Source organism: Zosterops lateralis (genome assembly GCF_965231275.1).
Source record: "Zosterops lateralis genome assembly, chromosome: 1".
Lineage (NCBI taxonomy): Eukaryota > Metazoa > Chordata > Aves > Passeriformes > Zosteropidae > Zosterops > Zosterops lateralis.
The window spans coordinates 90,917,230-90,932,972 of record NC_139762.1 but is presented as its reverse complement, the minus strand read 5'-3'; the positions used below and the strand labels follow the sequence as shown (position 1 = coordinate 90,932,972).

The following is a 15,743-nucleotide window of genomic DNA, read 5'->3' as shown; positions in this document are numbered from 1 at the left end:
ATCATCCCTGAAATGAAAAAAAGCAAGACTAACCAGTGCAGAATGTTTCCAGCGATTTAACACAACTCTTGTAAAAATGAGTGTATCTATTCCAACGTGGTATAGCTTGACCACTACATTTTCCTTACATGGATACAGTATAGAATTGCATGTTCTCAGCAGCCACATAAAGCTCAGTGGCATTTGAGTGTCTTTTTTGCAAGATCCATAAATCCCAGCCTCCTTGTTGCTAGTAGAAATTTTGGAAGAAACATTTTCAGTGACTTCTAGGTGAAGAAATAAAAACTCCATGAATAAGGCTACAGATCAAACTCTTTGTGTCCTCCTTTGCTTTTTCACACGAGTTACGTGGGCACTCCTGTGACGAGGGCCTCAGCAGAAGTTCCTCTGCGCTAAGAGCCAATGTTACATGTTTGTAGCAGAGTTCTAGGTCGGATGTTTAGTCCAGTCATTGAGTACTTAAAAGCAGTTCAGGAAGCACTGATCTCCCCCTCCTACAGCCCTGAAACCATCACTCGGAAGGAGGGCGGCACGTGTCTGTGCCGGGGACTGGCACTGGGGCTCACGCAGGGGCTGGCACAGCTGGCATCCACTCCTCCTATGGACGGCAGGTAGGCGTGGTGAAGGATGGGCAGCTGCAAGGACAGCCGGCGCTGTATGCTGCGAGAGAGACGGGAGAGGAATGTTAGCCAGGGGACGGATGGCATACACCACGTGGCTGATGTGTTCCCAGGCTGCTGCGAGGGAGCTCCCTGTGCCTCCGCTGGGACCGACAGGGTTAATGCCAAGGGCATTGCACTTGCTGATGCTGAACTGTGCCACCATGATGTTGTTTTCCCCTTGGGGAGTTTTTCTGACAGGTTAGACATGACAAAGGAAACTAAGTGGAAACTAACAGCATCCCACAGCCTTCTGAAGTTCCCAGCCACATTGAGGTTAATTGTCAGACTGCTGATACCAAGAAAAGGGGAAAACCTTAAGTTTGAATAGAGGGTGTATGGTTTGGTGACCTTTGCAAAGAGGGTGTATGGCTTGGTGACCCCCACCCCTTGCAGAGTGATCCACTGCCTGCAGAGCCCTGTCCAGCTGTGTAGACATGCATGAGGTCACAGACTGAGTTTCAAGCCACGCATCACTTGGCACAAGGATGTCAGTACTAAGGATGGCACTTCTGCAGTGCCAGCTAAAACAAGCACAGGTGCATGGTGGGAGGGATTTGGGACTGATGGCTTTTTTTCTCTTTTAAGTAGTTCCTCTCTAAAGTTCGGGTGTGTGCTTTTAAGGTGATAGATGCTTTTGAGTTCTGTCAGTCAGTGCTGTGGGACTGGTGAGCTGGCACTCTAAAAGCAGTCCTGCTCAACACCCATACAAAAATTCAGTGTTCCAGAACCCAACATTCTGTATCTATTTTTCCAAGTGGATTGACATAATGATAACTGGTACATATATATTTTTTAATAAATACTAAATCATGCTCATAGATATCCCATCTAAGCCCTTTACTTGAAGAGGATGATGCCATGAGAAAAGGGCTCTGCTACTCCAGTGCTTTGGGTATACTAGCCCCTTTCACAAAATCAAAATCCTGTTGAGGTTTGCTACTGTAAAAGATGTTTTCAGTCATTTTATAATCAGGATGGCTTTGTATTTGGAGACATTCACCCTTGAAACACAGAGGCCCTTTCTAAAGAGAAGAGAGATGTCAAGGTGACTGAGTTGAACTGAAAACTGGCTTTTGGATTTCAGAACAAAAATGCCCACAGAAACCATTGTATAACAGAGTTTTAAATTTATGTTTGCCCATTATCTGATACAATGAAAGTGTATAGAAAGGCCTTTATAAGAGGTGTTTGTTTGAAAGCTGGGTTTTGGACAGCTTTTTTGATTCAAATGACATTTAATTACTTTTTTGCTTTGTGTTAGGTAGCAAAGACAGATACTAAGGCATCCATTGCACTGCTTGGGATCAAGCAGTATAGCTTTTAAATTCAAACAGATAGAAATGTAGTGTTCTTCTCTTTAGTTTCTTCACTACAAACTTTGGCTTCTTTATACAGAGGTGCAGTAGAAGTAGCTGTTGTCTGCCTACCCAGGAAACTCTTGCTCATAGTTTCTCCCCCTCAAACTCCTTTTTAAAGTTTCACACAGTGTTAGTCCTCAGTGATGATCATTCTAGTGCTGGCAATGCATTCCTGGAACTAAACAAAATCCATTCATTGTTATTTTGCTACTATGCTCAACTCTTCCTGGTGCTATCAATGAAGTCATGCCTTGTTCCCAAGGAGTGCAGAGGGGGCATGGCTCAGTGTTTCCCTGTGCTGAATCCTTATGAGCCTGATGCTGTGGATTGTCATTCTGTCTCTTGTTGAGGGGTCAAATGCAGAATTGCCTGCACTTATTTTCCCACCAGTGGAAATGCTTACTTTGTTCAACTGTTATAGACTTCTCATTAAAGGGCTTTTTGAAGCTACTCCAAGAGAATCCAGTTGCATAATCAAGTGAATAGGATTTTTTTTCATCCACTTCAGTGTTAGCCATACCATAGACAAAGCATGTTTGTTTAGCTATGCCAATGGTGGCTGCAGTGGGTGGCAAATTTTGCTTTAACTCTACTTAAAAGTTTACTTTCACTTGAAAACTTGGTTCCTGGAATTGGGGCAGAGAACTGTAAGCAAATTCCAAAAAACCCTGGTATTTTTGCCTGAAATGAAAGTAAATTTTGTGCTTTGCCTCACTCTTTTTAGGTCCTTTTTCTCTAATATCAGTGATTTTCCCTTCCATTCCTGCCACATTTTGCCAATGCTTTGGGGGGAACCCTTGATATCAATACAGGCTGGAGGATGAAGGGATCAAGAGCAGCCCTGCCAAGAGGTAACTGCGGGTGATGGTGGATGAAAAGCTGGACATGACCCAGCAATGTGCACTTGCAGCCCAGACAGTTAATCATATCCTGGGCTATATCAAAAGCAGCGTGGCCAGCAGCATGAGGGAAGTGATGCTGCCCCTCTGGTGATACCCCACCTGGAACACTGTATTCAGCTCTTCTTTTAAGAAGAATGTGGACCTGCTGGAGCAAGTCCAGAGGAAGATCACAAAGAAAATCAGAGGGCTGGCAGATATCTTCCATGAAAACAGGCTGAGAGAGCTGGTGCTTTTCATCTTGGAGAAGAAAAAGCTCCATGGAGACCTTAAAGCTGCCTTCCAGTACCTAAAAGGGGCTTACAAGAAAGCTGGAGAGGGACTTTTTAGAAGGGCATGGAGTGAGAGGATGCTGTGTGAGGTTTAGACAAAGGAGGGTAGATTTAGACTACATTAAAATAACAAATTTTTATGATGAGGGTTGTGAAACACTGCCACAGATGGCTCAGACGCCCCATCCCTGAAGACATTCAAGGCCATTGCCTTTTGACCTTTAAAGATCCCTTCCAGCCCAAACCATTATATGACTCTAGGAATTTGTTTCAAGTTGTCCATACTATATAGATATGTGTGTGAAAGCATATATATGGTCAAGTGTTTTGGAGAGGTAATGGTTGGTAATAATTCTAGTTGGTCTAGATCACAGGCAACCACCAAAGGAGATGGAAAGCAAAGATGATTCCATACACAGAGCACCCACTCATCAGGATTCTGTGTTAGGGCAAGTGTCCTCAGCTCTGTAGAGAAATACCATCTATTAGGGAAGCATAAAATCAGGTAAAACCTTGGCTTCCAATGTCAATGCACACAGGAACACAAAGCAATGCACGTGGGAATGCACAATACTACAAGGGAGGCCAAGGCATTTGAAATATATTTTGGTTTGTTATAGAAAATGGGTAATAAGATCCATTGGTAAGTGGGGGGACTGAAACAAATTGCTGCAACAGTCAAACATCTGAAGTTCTGTGGGAGTATAAACTGTGTGTAAGCACTCAGGGATTATTTCAGTTAAATCAGCAGCACATTAATGTTGATTTTTAGCAAATGCAGGGAAGCTGGAGAAGCTCTAAAAGACTACAGTAAAGTAAGATGTTCTACTAGCAAGTGAACTAACCATTCTAAACCCACCTTATTTTAATGACACATTTGAGTAAGATCATAGATAGATCATAGATAAACCACTCTCAGTGAAGAAAACAAATAACAAAGGCCTGTTCATGCTGAGGCATATGGCTGCAATGCAATAATGCAGTCACAACCAACTTTTTTGAATGAGAATTTTTGTTACTTAAATTAACATAACTGGCTCCAGTTATGCTTTGAAGTTATGCTTTGAAGGTTACAAAAACACCTGCATATAGAAATAGTCTATTAAGATCACAAGTTTTAGTGGGGTCCCACAGAAATCTGTCATCACCTCTGCTTAGAGATCTGGAAGACTGTCACATATTGTTGCTGTTAAAATGAGAATGGAATACATTTTAATGGTGCCAAAAACTAATGACCTGCTGGATGTAGGTCATTGATGAGAAGGGACAATATGCAGGAATGAAAGCACATAGATGGATGTCTTTAAGGGTCACAGAGGATAAACCACTGAACGTGGTCATCATGCAGATAAGCTGACTGATGTGATCTTTAGATAAGCAGGACTGCCCATCAGGAAATATGAGCAGTTTGATGCTCATCAAAGCAGATGACTTTGCCTGAGACAACTCATCCTACTGGGAAAAGAATTATATCTATTTTAAACTGTTTCAGGCTGCTCTCTGGACCTGAGATGAGCTGGCACAGTACAGTGTCTATCCACACAGCTAAGCATCCTCCAGGATTGTTGCTGAGCATTACCTGGGAGAGTACAAATGGATACAGCTGTGCTAGGGAGTGTGCTAAAAAATGGGAAATCAAAGTGCATGGCTTGTGCCTGTGCACTGGCACCACTTTGCCTGCTATAGGAGGCGTTAATTTATACTGTGTAGACAGTGTAAACAGGAAAGAAGGCAGTCAGCACCCACTTTTTGCTCATCTTATCTGATGGTCTGGCTGGTATGGAAAATTTTACATGGCAGTATGGAAAACGTACTGGGTCCTGCCCAGCAGGAACTGCTAAGGGAACTGAGAATCATCTATATTCATGCTCTAAAGCTACTCTACAGTCATACAGACTGCATTTTCCCTAGGTGCAGGGTCCTAAACTGGAGGAGCATCTGTGGATGGCAGGGAGAAGGAACTCTGCAGACCTCAGATATTCTAGAAACACGTGGTTTTATTGCAAGGGTCGTGGGTAAAGAGGGCTTTGCCTTCAGCCAGCAGCCTTGGCTGAAGGGAAGCCTCAAAGAGAGAGAGAGGGAGAGAGAGAGAGAGTATATGAGGTAAGGGAGGTAAAAGAGCTAAGAGAGATAAGAGGGATAAGAGAGGTAAGAAGAGTGCAGGGGTCAGAGAGCGAGGACCTTGTTACAATACATTATCTCTCCTTTTGTGTTGAATATTCTAATTTACAGTGACCAACTGGCATGAGATACAAAACCTACAAACTTTGCATGCAGCCTATGAGAACTACTATATTACCATATCATCCTATATGCTAAACTCTAAAGACTACTTTTCCTATCTACTTTTTCCCTGATGCCTTGGCAGGGTGAAGAGGGGCTACACCCTTGTGTCTTTTTGTTTTCTGTCCTTCAACCTATCTCCAGCTAATCACCATCTTCCTGCCTGCCATGATCACATCTCAAAGCTGGCCTTCATTTCTATTTCACTCTCAGGTTTTACATCTCCAGTATTTCTTACCAGGCAATCATATCTGCAAGCCCTTCCTGTCCCTTCTTTCCCAACACTAAATCTAAGCCAAGCACAAAAAAATTGTTTTCCCCAATGTAAACATTACCTCATCAACAAGTGTGAAACAACTTCCTGCACTACTGCCTGAGGTACCTGTATATTGTTGTGCCTTTACTTTGGGCACAGCTGTAGAATAAGGGATCTTACAATGAGTCAAATGTACCACTAATGGCAAGAAAGAGTGAAAAAATCCCAAATCAGCTCTTTTCTGGACTCTACAAGAGCTTTCATACTGAAGATGCCAGTTCTCGTGAGTGCTGACAAGCACAGGAAGCTGGAATGATTTTTTTCCCCACAGCCATTAAAGAGTTAAAACTTCTGTAGGCAAATGATTGTCTTGACATCCTCCTTTCACAGGTTTATGACCAAGAGGAAATCTTTTTCAGACTAATGTCCTTGAGATTTGTGTTCTTGAATAAGAAATAAGTTTCTCAGACTGTGTGACTACTTGTCAGATACCCTATGTATGAGGTGAAATGAGAAAGACAGAAACTACAGCTTGCCTTTAACTTGTTTGTTTTTTTGGTTGTTTTTTTTTTTTTTCCCCAAAAAATTATACATTTATCAACCACCAAAGGACAGAAGAGCTGCTGGGCAAGTTGAAAAACAAGCGCAGAGGTGCAGAAGGATGTCTTAAAGAGTACAAACTTTGGAGAGAGGCAATCTCCTGCCAAAAAGAGGGAAGTCCTGAAGACAGGGATACTACTCCTCCCTGGAAGACCCACTGTGTCTGGGCAGTGTGGCTTTGGTACTCATTCTCAGGGAAGACATTGGCCCTTGGACTCAGCACAGTTACAGCTGCGCAAATGCTGAATGACACTGTTTAGATTTAGCAGCACTTAATTAATTGCTTTCCATAAATGTCAGAGACTGTTCAGATTTGTACTGACCCACTCTCTGGAACCTTTAGGAAATCTCAGTCTTCTCATCAGTTATCACTAGCCTAGAGGAAGTTCTGTCATTGCCAAATGTTTTTCTTCTTCTTTGCCTGTATTAAATCTGTATCGAGACAATTGGATTATCTGAGTGTCTGTGTATTTCTTAGCATCTTTCTTAATGTAACTGGGCCACATGTGGATGAGGCTGCATTCACACTACATTATTTCTGACAAATGATACTGAAAAAAAACACAGGCCTTTAATAGCTATGCATTAAAGCACTCGGCTGACCCCATGAAGTCATGAGAGCTCTCTCAGCAAGAGCCCTGCTTTTCTGAAATTGCAAGATATTTCATCTACTGTGAGATTTTTTTTTTGTCCATATGTGTGTGTGAATTAGCTTCTTTGCAGGTTTGGGTTGGGTTTTTCCTTTGAGTGCATGTGTTTTCCTGCTCCAGGTAGTACAAGACAGTAGCTACTATCTGCAATCAGGGTGGCTGTTGCTGATGTAATGTGACTCATTCTAGTAATCTGTTTAATTTATTCTGTTTTTAAGTAAGCTTTTAAATTGCCCAGGAGTCTGACAGCTATTAGCTCAGACACTGATGAAGGGATGCTCGTGCAGCCAGGCTGCTGTGGGGGGATGTCTGATCCGGGCACACACGAGAGCGGCGCTTCCCTGAGCTCTGGCCCACGGCGGGTCCTGCTCAGCTAGTGGAGGGTAGGACATGAGTTTTTCATATAGGTTCCTAGAGAGAAAAGCTGACACCAGAATACTCTTTCCCCTCTGTAAATCTAGCCAGTGTTTTGTGCCATCGTCTCCTTGTAGCTGCAGCATTGTTTCTAAGGGAAACTACTTAGTGCAGGCTTTCCTGTGCCAAAACTCAGGTCCAGCTGCTATGGCAACGTTGAAAAGCCCTCAGGACATTTTTTATTTCTCATCTAGTTTAAGAATGTAAAAGAACAAAATGTCTATGTACACTATGAACCCCTCTGGCTGGTGTGTGGAAGGACTTGGACTTTTGACAAGAGTCATAAGACATTTGTGCACATATGTGCATCCTCTTCTTTTCTCCACACACTGGTGGCAGGGCACAGCTCATCCTGTAACTCTCTATAGAAACTTTGGACATTGTGCTATGTTTCCAGAAAGAGAAAAGAAGCATGTTGATTTGCCTTTGGGGTACTTTAGGATCTACACTGCCTGATATCCTTTAAGTTCCATTTGGGTGGTGAGCTGGTGGCAGGGAGGCATCACAGTACAACATTGCTGTCTGATGGCGCTTCAGGAGGTGCCATTCATGTTCCCTGTTGCTGATGTTTTCAGGCTCCCTCTGTGGCCTGGGCTGGCTGAAAGGGGGTTACAGTGAAGGTCTTTCAATTAAAAAATGCATGGAAGGGAAATACAGGCTTTGATGAAATGTAATAATTTAAATTAACATCTTGTCAGCGAGGTAATGATATATACTTACTGTTCTGGAGAGTTGATGTCTTCTATGGGATCTTTGCTTGTTCTGGAAGGGTCTGATGAGCCCCACTGTGCTGGTGGATTTTGATCAAGATGATTTTTCAAAATGGCTTTCTCACCATCTGGATGAACAACAAATTCAATTTTACTTTACCATGACTAAGTGAATGTTTAAAAATTGTTTAACTTTAACTTTTTCCAAATGTCCATAATGCCACAAAGTAAACTCATACTACCTATACTCCAATATAGTCTCAAGTTTTGCTGTGAGAGTTTGGTACTCTCTTATGTTTTGGATGATGTATTCCTCCATAGGAACCACCATAAAGAAATAGAAAAGTGACAAAAGTGACACCATGCTCTCTCATCTATGGCCTATGTGAAAAGATAACGTAACTATATTGTTCTTGCAGTTAGAAATTGTAACCTTTTCATAGGCCCTCCTTCTTAAGATTTTCCTAGAAAAGCTATAGTCTCATTGATGTATAAACCCTTGATACTCTTATGATCACACAGGCAATTAAGTGTTGTTATTTGAATATCTGCTACTGCTATCATTTTTAGCATGGAAATATGATTCATATCAATTGCACTGGTCCATAGGCTGTCTGCAGCAAGGACAGCTAATGATGTCATTACACTTTTTTCTTTTCTGCATAGTGATAACAAAACAGATCATAATTCTTGATTCCCCTGGGTGTCCTGGGTGTCCCTGTGCTGAAGGGACTCATAGCTGTGCTGAAGCCCATGGCATCACTCCTCCTGAGAAACATAGCCATTTTAAGAAGATCCTTTCTGTTCCTGCCTGCTTTTTCAAAGTATTTTTCTGTGGTACGCCAAATAAAACCACACAGAAAGCATCTGAATAATGAGGGCAGTTCACAGTGTTCATAAATATTACAGAGAGCTCCAAATCCATCACCAGCAGTTGTTTGTCACACAAACAGAGAAGCAGTGTTTGCTGCAGGCATTGAGGCAGCATGGAAGAGGAGTCTGAGGTAAATTCTTGAAGAGGGTACTGGAGGATTTGAACATAAAAGTGCGTATGAGGGGGAAATGCAGGAAAAGAGTGAAGAGAAAAGGAAAACGGCATGAAAAAGCTGGTACATTTTGAAGGGTTAAGCTTCTTATCTGTTGTATTCATGCTCAGAAGCCCCAAATAATGCTCAGCTTCCCACATGCTAGGAATATATACGTTATCAACAGGCACTGGGGGAACAAAGCAAGCAGCAGAAACACAAACTGAGGAAAGAAGCTGGAAGCATAAATGTTTTGAAGGCAAACTCCAACATCTATAATTGCCCTCCCAGCAAGGTCATCTCTGGCATTATTTGATAGCATTCACTTCCTGCCGTGAAAAACCTAACAAGCAAGTAACAACCATGTGTAGGTGAGCAGGCAACAATGTGCAGACACGGGGATCACTACAGCTCAGAAGAGGAGACAAGATTTTTCACTGATGTTGCATTGAAGAGAAGGATGTAGGTGAAAAAGGAGGTGACCAGAACACATGAAGCTGCTTTGGTTCTACTGCAAGAAAATGTCAGTAGAAGAGAGCTAAGGAATTCAGCTGTAGCAAGAGGAGTGCTTAAAATTAAGAGATGGCAGGATTCAGTGGTGGTTTAGATGTGAAGGGAGTACAGCAAAGAGTCAAATCTGACAGTGGCTAAGATAAGCAATGAGGTCTATCTTCTCAGGGCAGCCTGAAGTTTGCTGGTGTGGCATTTGCTGTCACAGGACTTCAGTTTTTGTTTTCTGTACATTGCATTTTTTTTATATATCAAGTTTGACATTTGCATAAAAGTCTTGTGATGTCTATAAGCAGAAATGTAAAAAAGAACACTTTTTATTTCCATGATTAAAACCAACAGTCAGTCCTGAGCTGATCTAAGCTGACAATGGAAACTGCTGAGTTTGTGATATAGACCAAAGTAAAAATTTGAGTAACCCTTGTAATTGGGGATGGAAAAGCTCTAAGATTTAATTAATTTAGGGTTCCAGCTTCTTTGGCCAAGGTAAGCAATTTAACATTTTCCAAAGCTGCTAAAGATATAATTCTTCATCAAATGATTAGAAAATGCAACTGTTGCTGTTTGGGGGTATGTTATTTAATAGAATAATCTGTGTTGTACACACCAAAGGAGTTTCATGTACTTTCAGATGTTCTGTAAGAGAGAGAGAGAGAAGGAGGTGGTCCTTGTCAAAAAGGTGGGGGATTTAGTTTAGAGTAGAGCAGAAATCATATATTCTCTTCCTACTCATCTCTCAACACCAACTGCCCATATATCACCGTGTGTTATTCTTAATAGACTCTTTTCTACCTCACAGATGACTTGCCCTTAATACACTGAATAAATTTCTGCATACAAGGCTACCAAATGCAAGTTTTACTATATATTTAAAAGATAGATAAAATGCACATAAAATTGTCACTTTTTTTTCCCCCTTTTTCATTTGCTTCTTTCAAAATAATAATAAAAAAAGTTAGGTAATTCTTATTTGTTAAGCATTTTGGGAGAGGAGTTGTTAGGTTTTTACTTTGCAGCTATGGAAACTAGAATATCTTTATTTTTCATTTACCTTTCATTTAAATAACGAAGAGCAAGATTCTCACTTAGTCATATGCTTCTGGAAGCTGGAGCTTAAAGAAGAAACACTATTGCCATATGCACTTAAAAAAACTTAAGGGTTTAGAAAACTAGTTTTATAAACGTGAAAAACTGCAAGAAAAGAAAATAAGAGCAGTGGTAAACATTTGATTTCCCAGTTTCCCCTGGAAAGTGTAGCAGCATTTTGGATACTTTCCCATCTGCTCTTCCTCTGTCCATTAAGTGCCCTAGGAAAATGCCCTTCCTTCGCAGGGCACTGTCTGCCACTGCTGATCCTGCCCAGTAAGTTGCACCAGGATGATGTAACTACCTTTTAAGTTGAAATTACATTAGCCAGAAGCACCTTCTAAATAATTTTCACCTTTGTAGACCTCAAACCGGAACTCAGAAGTCTGGATAAGTGATGCCTGAGCACTTTCCATTCAGAAAACTGTCGGGAGAAAAGATAAATACATCTCAAGGGCCTCGCAGAGCACTCAGCAATGGGCTCATTATAAAACAAAGCTCGCTGCCAGTGGTCGGTGAGAGCCAGAAGGCTTTAGCTCGGGACCTTTGCCTACCTGTAGCAAAGAAACAGCTTTAATTTACAAAGCTCTGAGCTGCAGGAGCACACCTGATGCAGGCTGCCCAGGGGCTCAGCGAGGAGGTCACTGCTCCCAGCTGCTCTCCTGTACCTCTGCCAGGGGTGACCTATAATCAATCTGCAACCTCGTGCTGCCAAAATTACCTGGGCAGGCTTTACTGCACCCTGCATTTTAACAACCCTCATTCAGCTGCAGGCAGAAAGCACCAGGTGACTGATGGTGCTTCAATTTCTTCCAAGAGTTTAGAAAACATATTTTTTTAAACTAGAGGCTTGTTTTGTTGATGTTTGTACACTGCAGCCTTATTGAACATCTTCATCATTACGCTTTAGTGGCTATATTCCTCTGATGGCTTAAAACTGGATGACAGAACTACTCTTCATCCAATATCTTTCAATTCTACTGCTGTTTCTCTTTGCTAGAAAGCATATATTGTGCTCCACAAAGAGGCAAGTGTGGCTTAATAAGGACTTACAAGATCTAGCAGAGATAACTTCGCTGATTTACTGAAGACCTCAGGAAACTTTAAAGCTAGAGGTAGATTTTGAAAACTTTTTGTAATTTTTCCCAGTTCTGTTGCTTGGACTGTGGAACATGACTAGCCATTCTCTGTTTTTCATGTGAATAGGGTGTTAAGACAGGTAACTGAAAGAAAAAATTAAAATGATCATATTGTCTGCTGGGTGATAAGAAAAAAGTTCTTCTGAAGTAAGCACATTACATTGGCAACCTAAATCATAGCTTCTGATATTTGTGTTTTGAGAGGAAGATTTTTTAAAAAGAAAAGCCAGCAAGATTCTGCTCTGATTTATACTACTTTAAATCAGAAGAAATTCCCTTCACTGCAGATTCATTTCTGTGCAAGAAAGGGCAGGTATTGAACCTCTGACAGGTTGGTCTCCCTGTTGAAACAGAAACAAGCTCCAATTTCAGGATTGAATCCATTTGTTAGGCTTCATAGAAACTAGCATCTCTATAAAGAAAGGAACTATATCCTTGCTTCAAAACAGCATCCCTTTAAAGAAGTTATTTCTGAAAGCCCTTACCTTACTTATTTTTCAATCTCAACCTTAATGCTTGAATCGCATGAACTTCATAGAAATAATATTTCCCCCATCTATCACAGAAGAACTCTGTTTTGCTTTGCATTTGTGAGCAACACGCCTTTGAAATCTGTTTTTCTTTGAGCTGCTTTTACATGGGGAAAAACTAACACCAGGAAACATCGGAGTGGGGTGACAAGTGACAGTATGTAGGCATATCTGACATGTAAATGAATGCTCCCAGCCCATTTACAGCAATGAGTAAAGATTGCTTTCTGGCTTAAAACAGACAAGGTTTTCTGAGCAAGAAAGGGCGCCTGCAGAGAGAGAACCTGCAAAAAGGCTTTACTCATAAGAGGGGACTGTGGCAAAGCTGCCTCTTGCTTCTGTACCTCCCATAGAATAGCTGTCATTCCTTAATTTCCCTAATATGCTTCTCTGAAGTGTACTGGCCAAGGTAGAGGGAAAATCTACTGCAGGATTTCTTCTGAGCTTTGTTTTATATGAAACTCTTTCAATCCGTGATTTTGTGAATCATGTCACATGGAAATAATCTCATGTATTAAGACATCTAAAAGAAGTCAAGTAGAGTAAGATAGTAAGATTCCAGGTGCAGCAAAATTTTCTACCTCCACCCCCCCTGTACACAGCATCACAGTTGAGGCACTTGTCCTCCTTTTTTCCAAATGTCAGCCTGGCAAACACAGCCATACCTCCAAGCCTGACTCTTCTTGCTGAATGGCTCTGTCAGCTACAGGGACAGCTGGAGCCAAGTGCTGGCCTTCCCCACACACCATCCCTCCCACAAACCCAGGCTGTAATGTGGCTCTGCCACCCCAGCAAGGCCACCAGATCCCACAAATGCCAGGGGAGAAGTTAATGTTGCCCTGTGGACAGAGCTGAGGTCACTAGCAGGCACAGTGACTCAAAGTCATCCGAGGATCCGAGGAATGTATGAAATGAAGTTAAGGGGATGCCCTTTTAAATTCAGCTGGGGAAGCCATTTGAAGTCTCAGAGCCTTAGTCCATGCGGCATGCTGAAAACTGCTTGACCACATAAAGCTATGTAGCAGTGCAGCTAAAAAGCCTGCATTAAAAGAAAGCAATCAAGCCATAAACCGCAAATCACATTTTCCTAATTGCTTTTCTTACATAGCCAATTGCTGTAGATGTCTCAGGGACATTATGCATTTGTGAACAAGAGATGAGTATCTCAGAGAATATCTCTCTTTAAATGAGGTGTACTGAAATGTGCTGTAAAGAAGGAGACCCTGTGCCAGCAAAGAGCTCCTGGGATGTACCAGGAGCTGTTGCTGTTAATAACTAACCAGGAATCCCAAAGTTATGAAGCACTGCCTGAGGTCAGGCAGATATCGAAATTCACAGCTGTTTCTACCGATTTTGGCTAAAGCAATTTCACTTTTGTATCTTAAATCCCTATGTTTGATGAAAATGAGGGTGGTGGGGAAGGAAGAGATGAATCAAACCACCTCCTTTGGCACTTGTCTATAGGAATTAGGATTTTTAACTCTGGGCAATTTTTACAGATCAGAGGCCTACTGAACTGTACTATGACATTAAAGTTTGATTAGGGCTTGTTCGAGATGCATTGCCTAAATTCCCTGTTATGATCTGTTCTGTGAAGAAAACAGGGCTGTGAGTTTGTGTACACAATAGGGTTACACTACATGACATTCTCCATGGGAGCTCCTCCAGAACAGCAAGGTATTTTATAAAAACAATTCCCATAGAAATGAACCACAAAGCAAATGTGGCAATTATCTGCTATGATTTTTAGCTCCAAGTCAGCTGCTATTTTGAGCCTCTCTCTTCGCTGTCCTGTTCCCGCTCTCCTGGCTCACATTTTTCACAAGATCAAGGAAGGCACAAACCTCATCATCACCTTAAAATCAATATTGGACTGGCTTCCCCAGTTGCACAGTGGGGATGAGAGAGATGGTCACTTCTAGGTCATGCTAATAGATTATTTACAATTCTGAAGCTTCACTCAAGTACCACCAGGGATGCATAATTTCAAGTTTCTGTACTTTCCTTTACTGAAAGCTCATGAAATTCATAGCTACAGAAAGCATAGCCGTGTCATTCAGAGTTAGCTTTCCTGTAGCCGTAAGGGCCAGAATTTTTTTAAGTACCATTTAAGTGGTGTCTGTTTGAATCTGCACAGAAGCAGCAGCATGACTCAGCAGCATGAATTCTCCAAAGCCTTGTTATTTTGATTGGAATGGCAAATTTATATTAAGCACATAGGCTGACTATTGGGAATGGGTGCGGTGAGAGAATCAGACAGGAGATTCAGACGTAGATATGAGCCAGGGAAATGTGCAAAGATAAGAGGCAGAAGAAATGGAATTGGAGGGACAGGAAAAGGCTAGCAAGGGTTGTTGATCACAGTGGCTCAGAGCCTGGAAGTATGAATATTTAATATCATTGTGTCAGAATCAGAATAAACTATAACATGCATGCATGGAGTATTTGCTACCAGTTGGGGAACCAAGCTTCAAACACCTTCTGCAAATTGGGATCCAGGTCTTCCTCATTCCCAGGTGAATGGATGCTCTAACATTTCCATATAAAGTTGGAGAAGGGAAAGCATCTTTCCCCACCTGTCCCACCATTTGTATGGAGCCTTATGTGGTAGGTTCATTGAGAAAATTGTGTCCAGCAACTTCAGTATGCAGTATATCTACCCTGTAAATCCCAATAATACTTAATTCCAAGCTACTCTGGACATTAAGGCTTCATGCTTACAGATGATTTAAAATATGCACCCCACAGCAGAAATGTAAAACTGGGAAGCTGTACTGGTGGAAAATTAGGAACAAAGACAATCTTGGATGCTGTTGCTTAAAGCAGCAGTTAGGCATCAATGTCTTTTGTAGACACAGCCATAAGTAAGTGCAGAAAGGTTATATTTTATACTTGATTTCATTGCCAGCCACCTACTGCTAATGGAGTGCATCTTGCTGTGGGAAGTATCCATCCTAAATTTATACCCAGTGTATTTCTTGAGAATCACTTTTTGTTTCTAAAACCCAAACTCAGATGGGCATTTGGCACAATGGAATGTATATTTTCTGCTTGAAATATTATTCATGATTTATCATTTTTCCTGGAGCATCTGACATGAGAGGAACATTCTATGTGTTCCTTTCAAACTGCCTCATCCCACTCACTGATGTTAGTTCTTGCTCCTGATCTCAGCCCAATAATCACACGCCTCCAGCAGCTATTTACGTTTCCCTTTTCCTCCTTTCCCCTCTTCTGTCTTTTTTTTTACTTTTAAAAAGGACACTGGGAACTCTCCCTTTTTCTTCTTTTTGCCACAAGTTATACAACCCAGTGTATACCCAGCCTAAAACAAAAGGTGCAAAAAAAG

General features: G+C 41.6%; 1 protein-coding gene across 1 annotated transcript in view; it reads right to left on the bottom strand.

The window, feature by feature from the left end:
• Positions 1 to 494: 494 nt before the first annotated feature.
• Positions 495 to 15,743, bottom strand: part of GABBR2 (gamma-aminobutyric acid type B receptor subunit 2) — a gene marked incomplete at both ends in the record, with an annotated part of 453,856 nt that continues 438,607 nt past the window's right edge. The window contains 2 exons of the mRNA XM_083878236.1: positions 495 to 660; positions 8,115 to 8,232. Of these exons, the coding sequence (XP_083734362.1) occupies positions 495 to 660; positions 8,115 to 8,232 (284 nt within the window). The remainder of the gene's footprint in view (positions 661 to 8,114; positions 8,233 to 15,743) is intronic.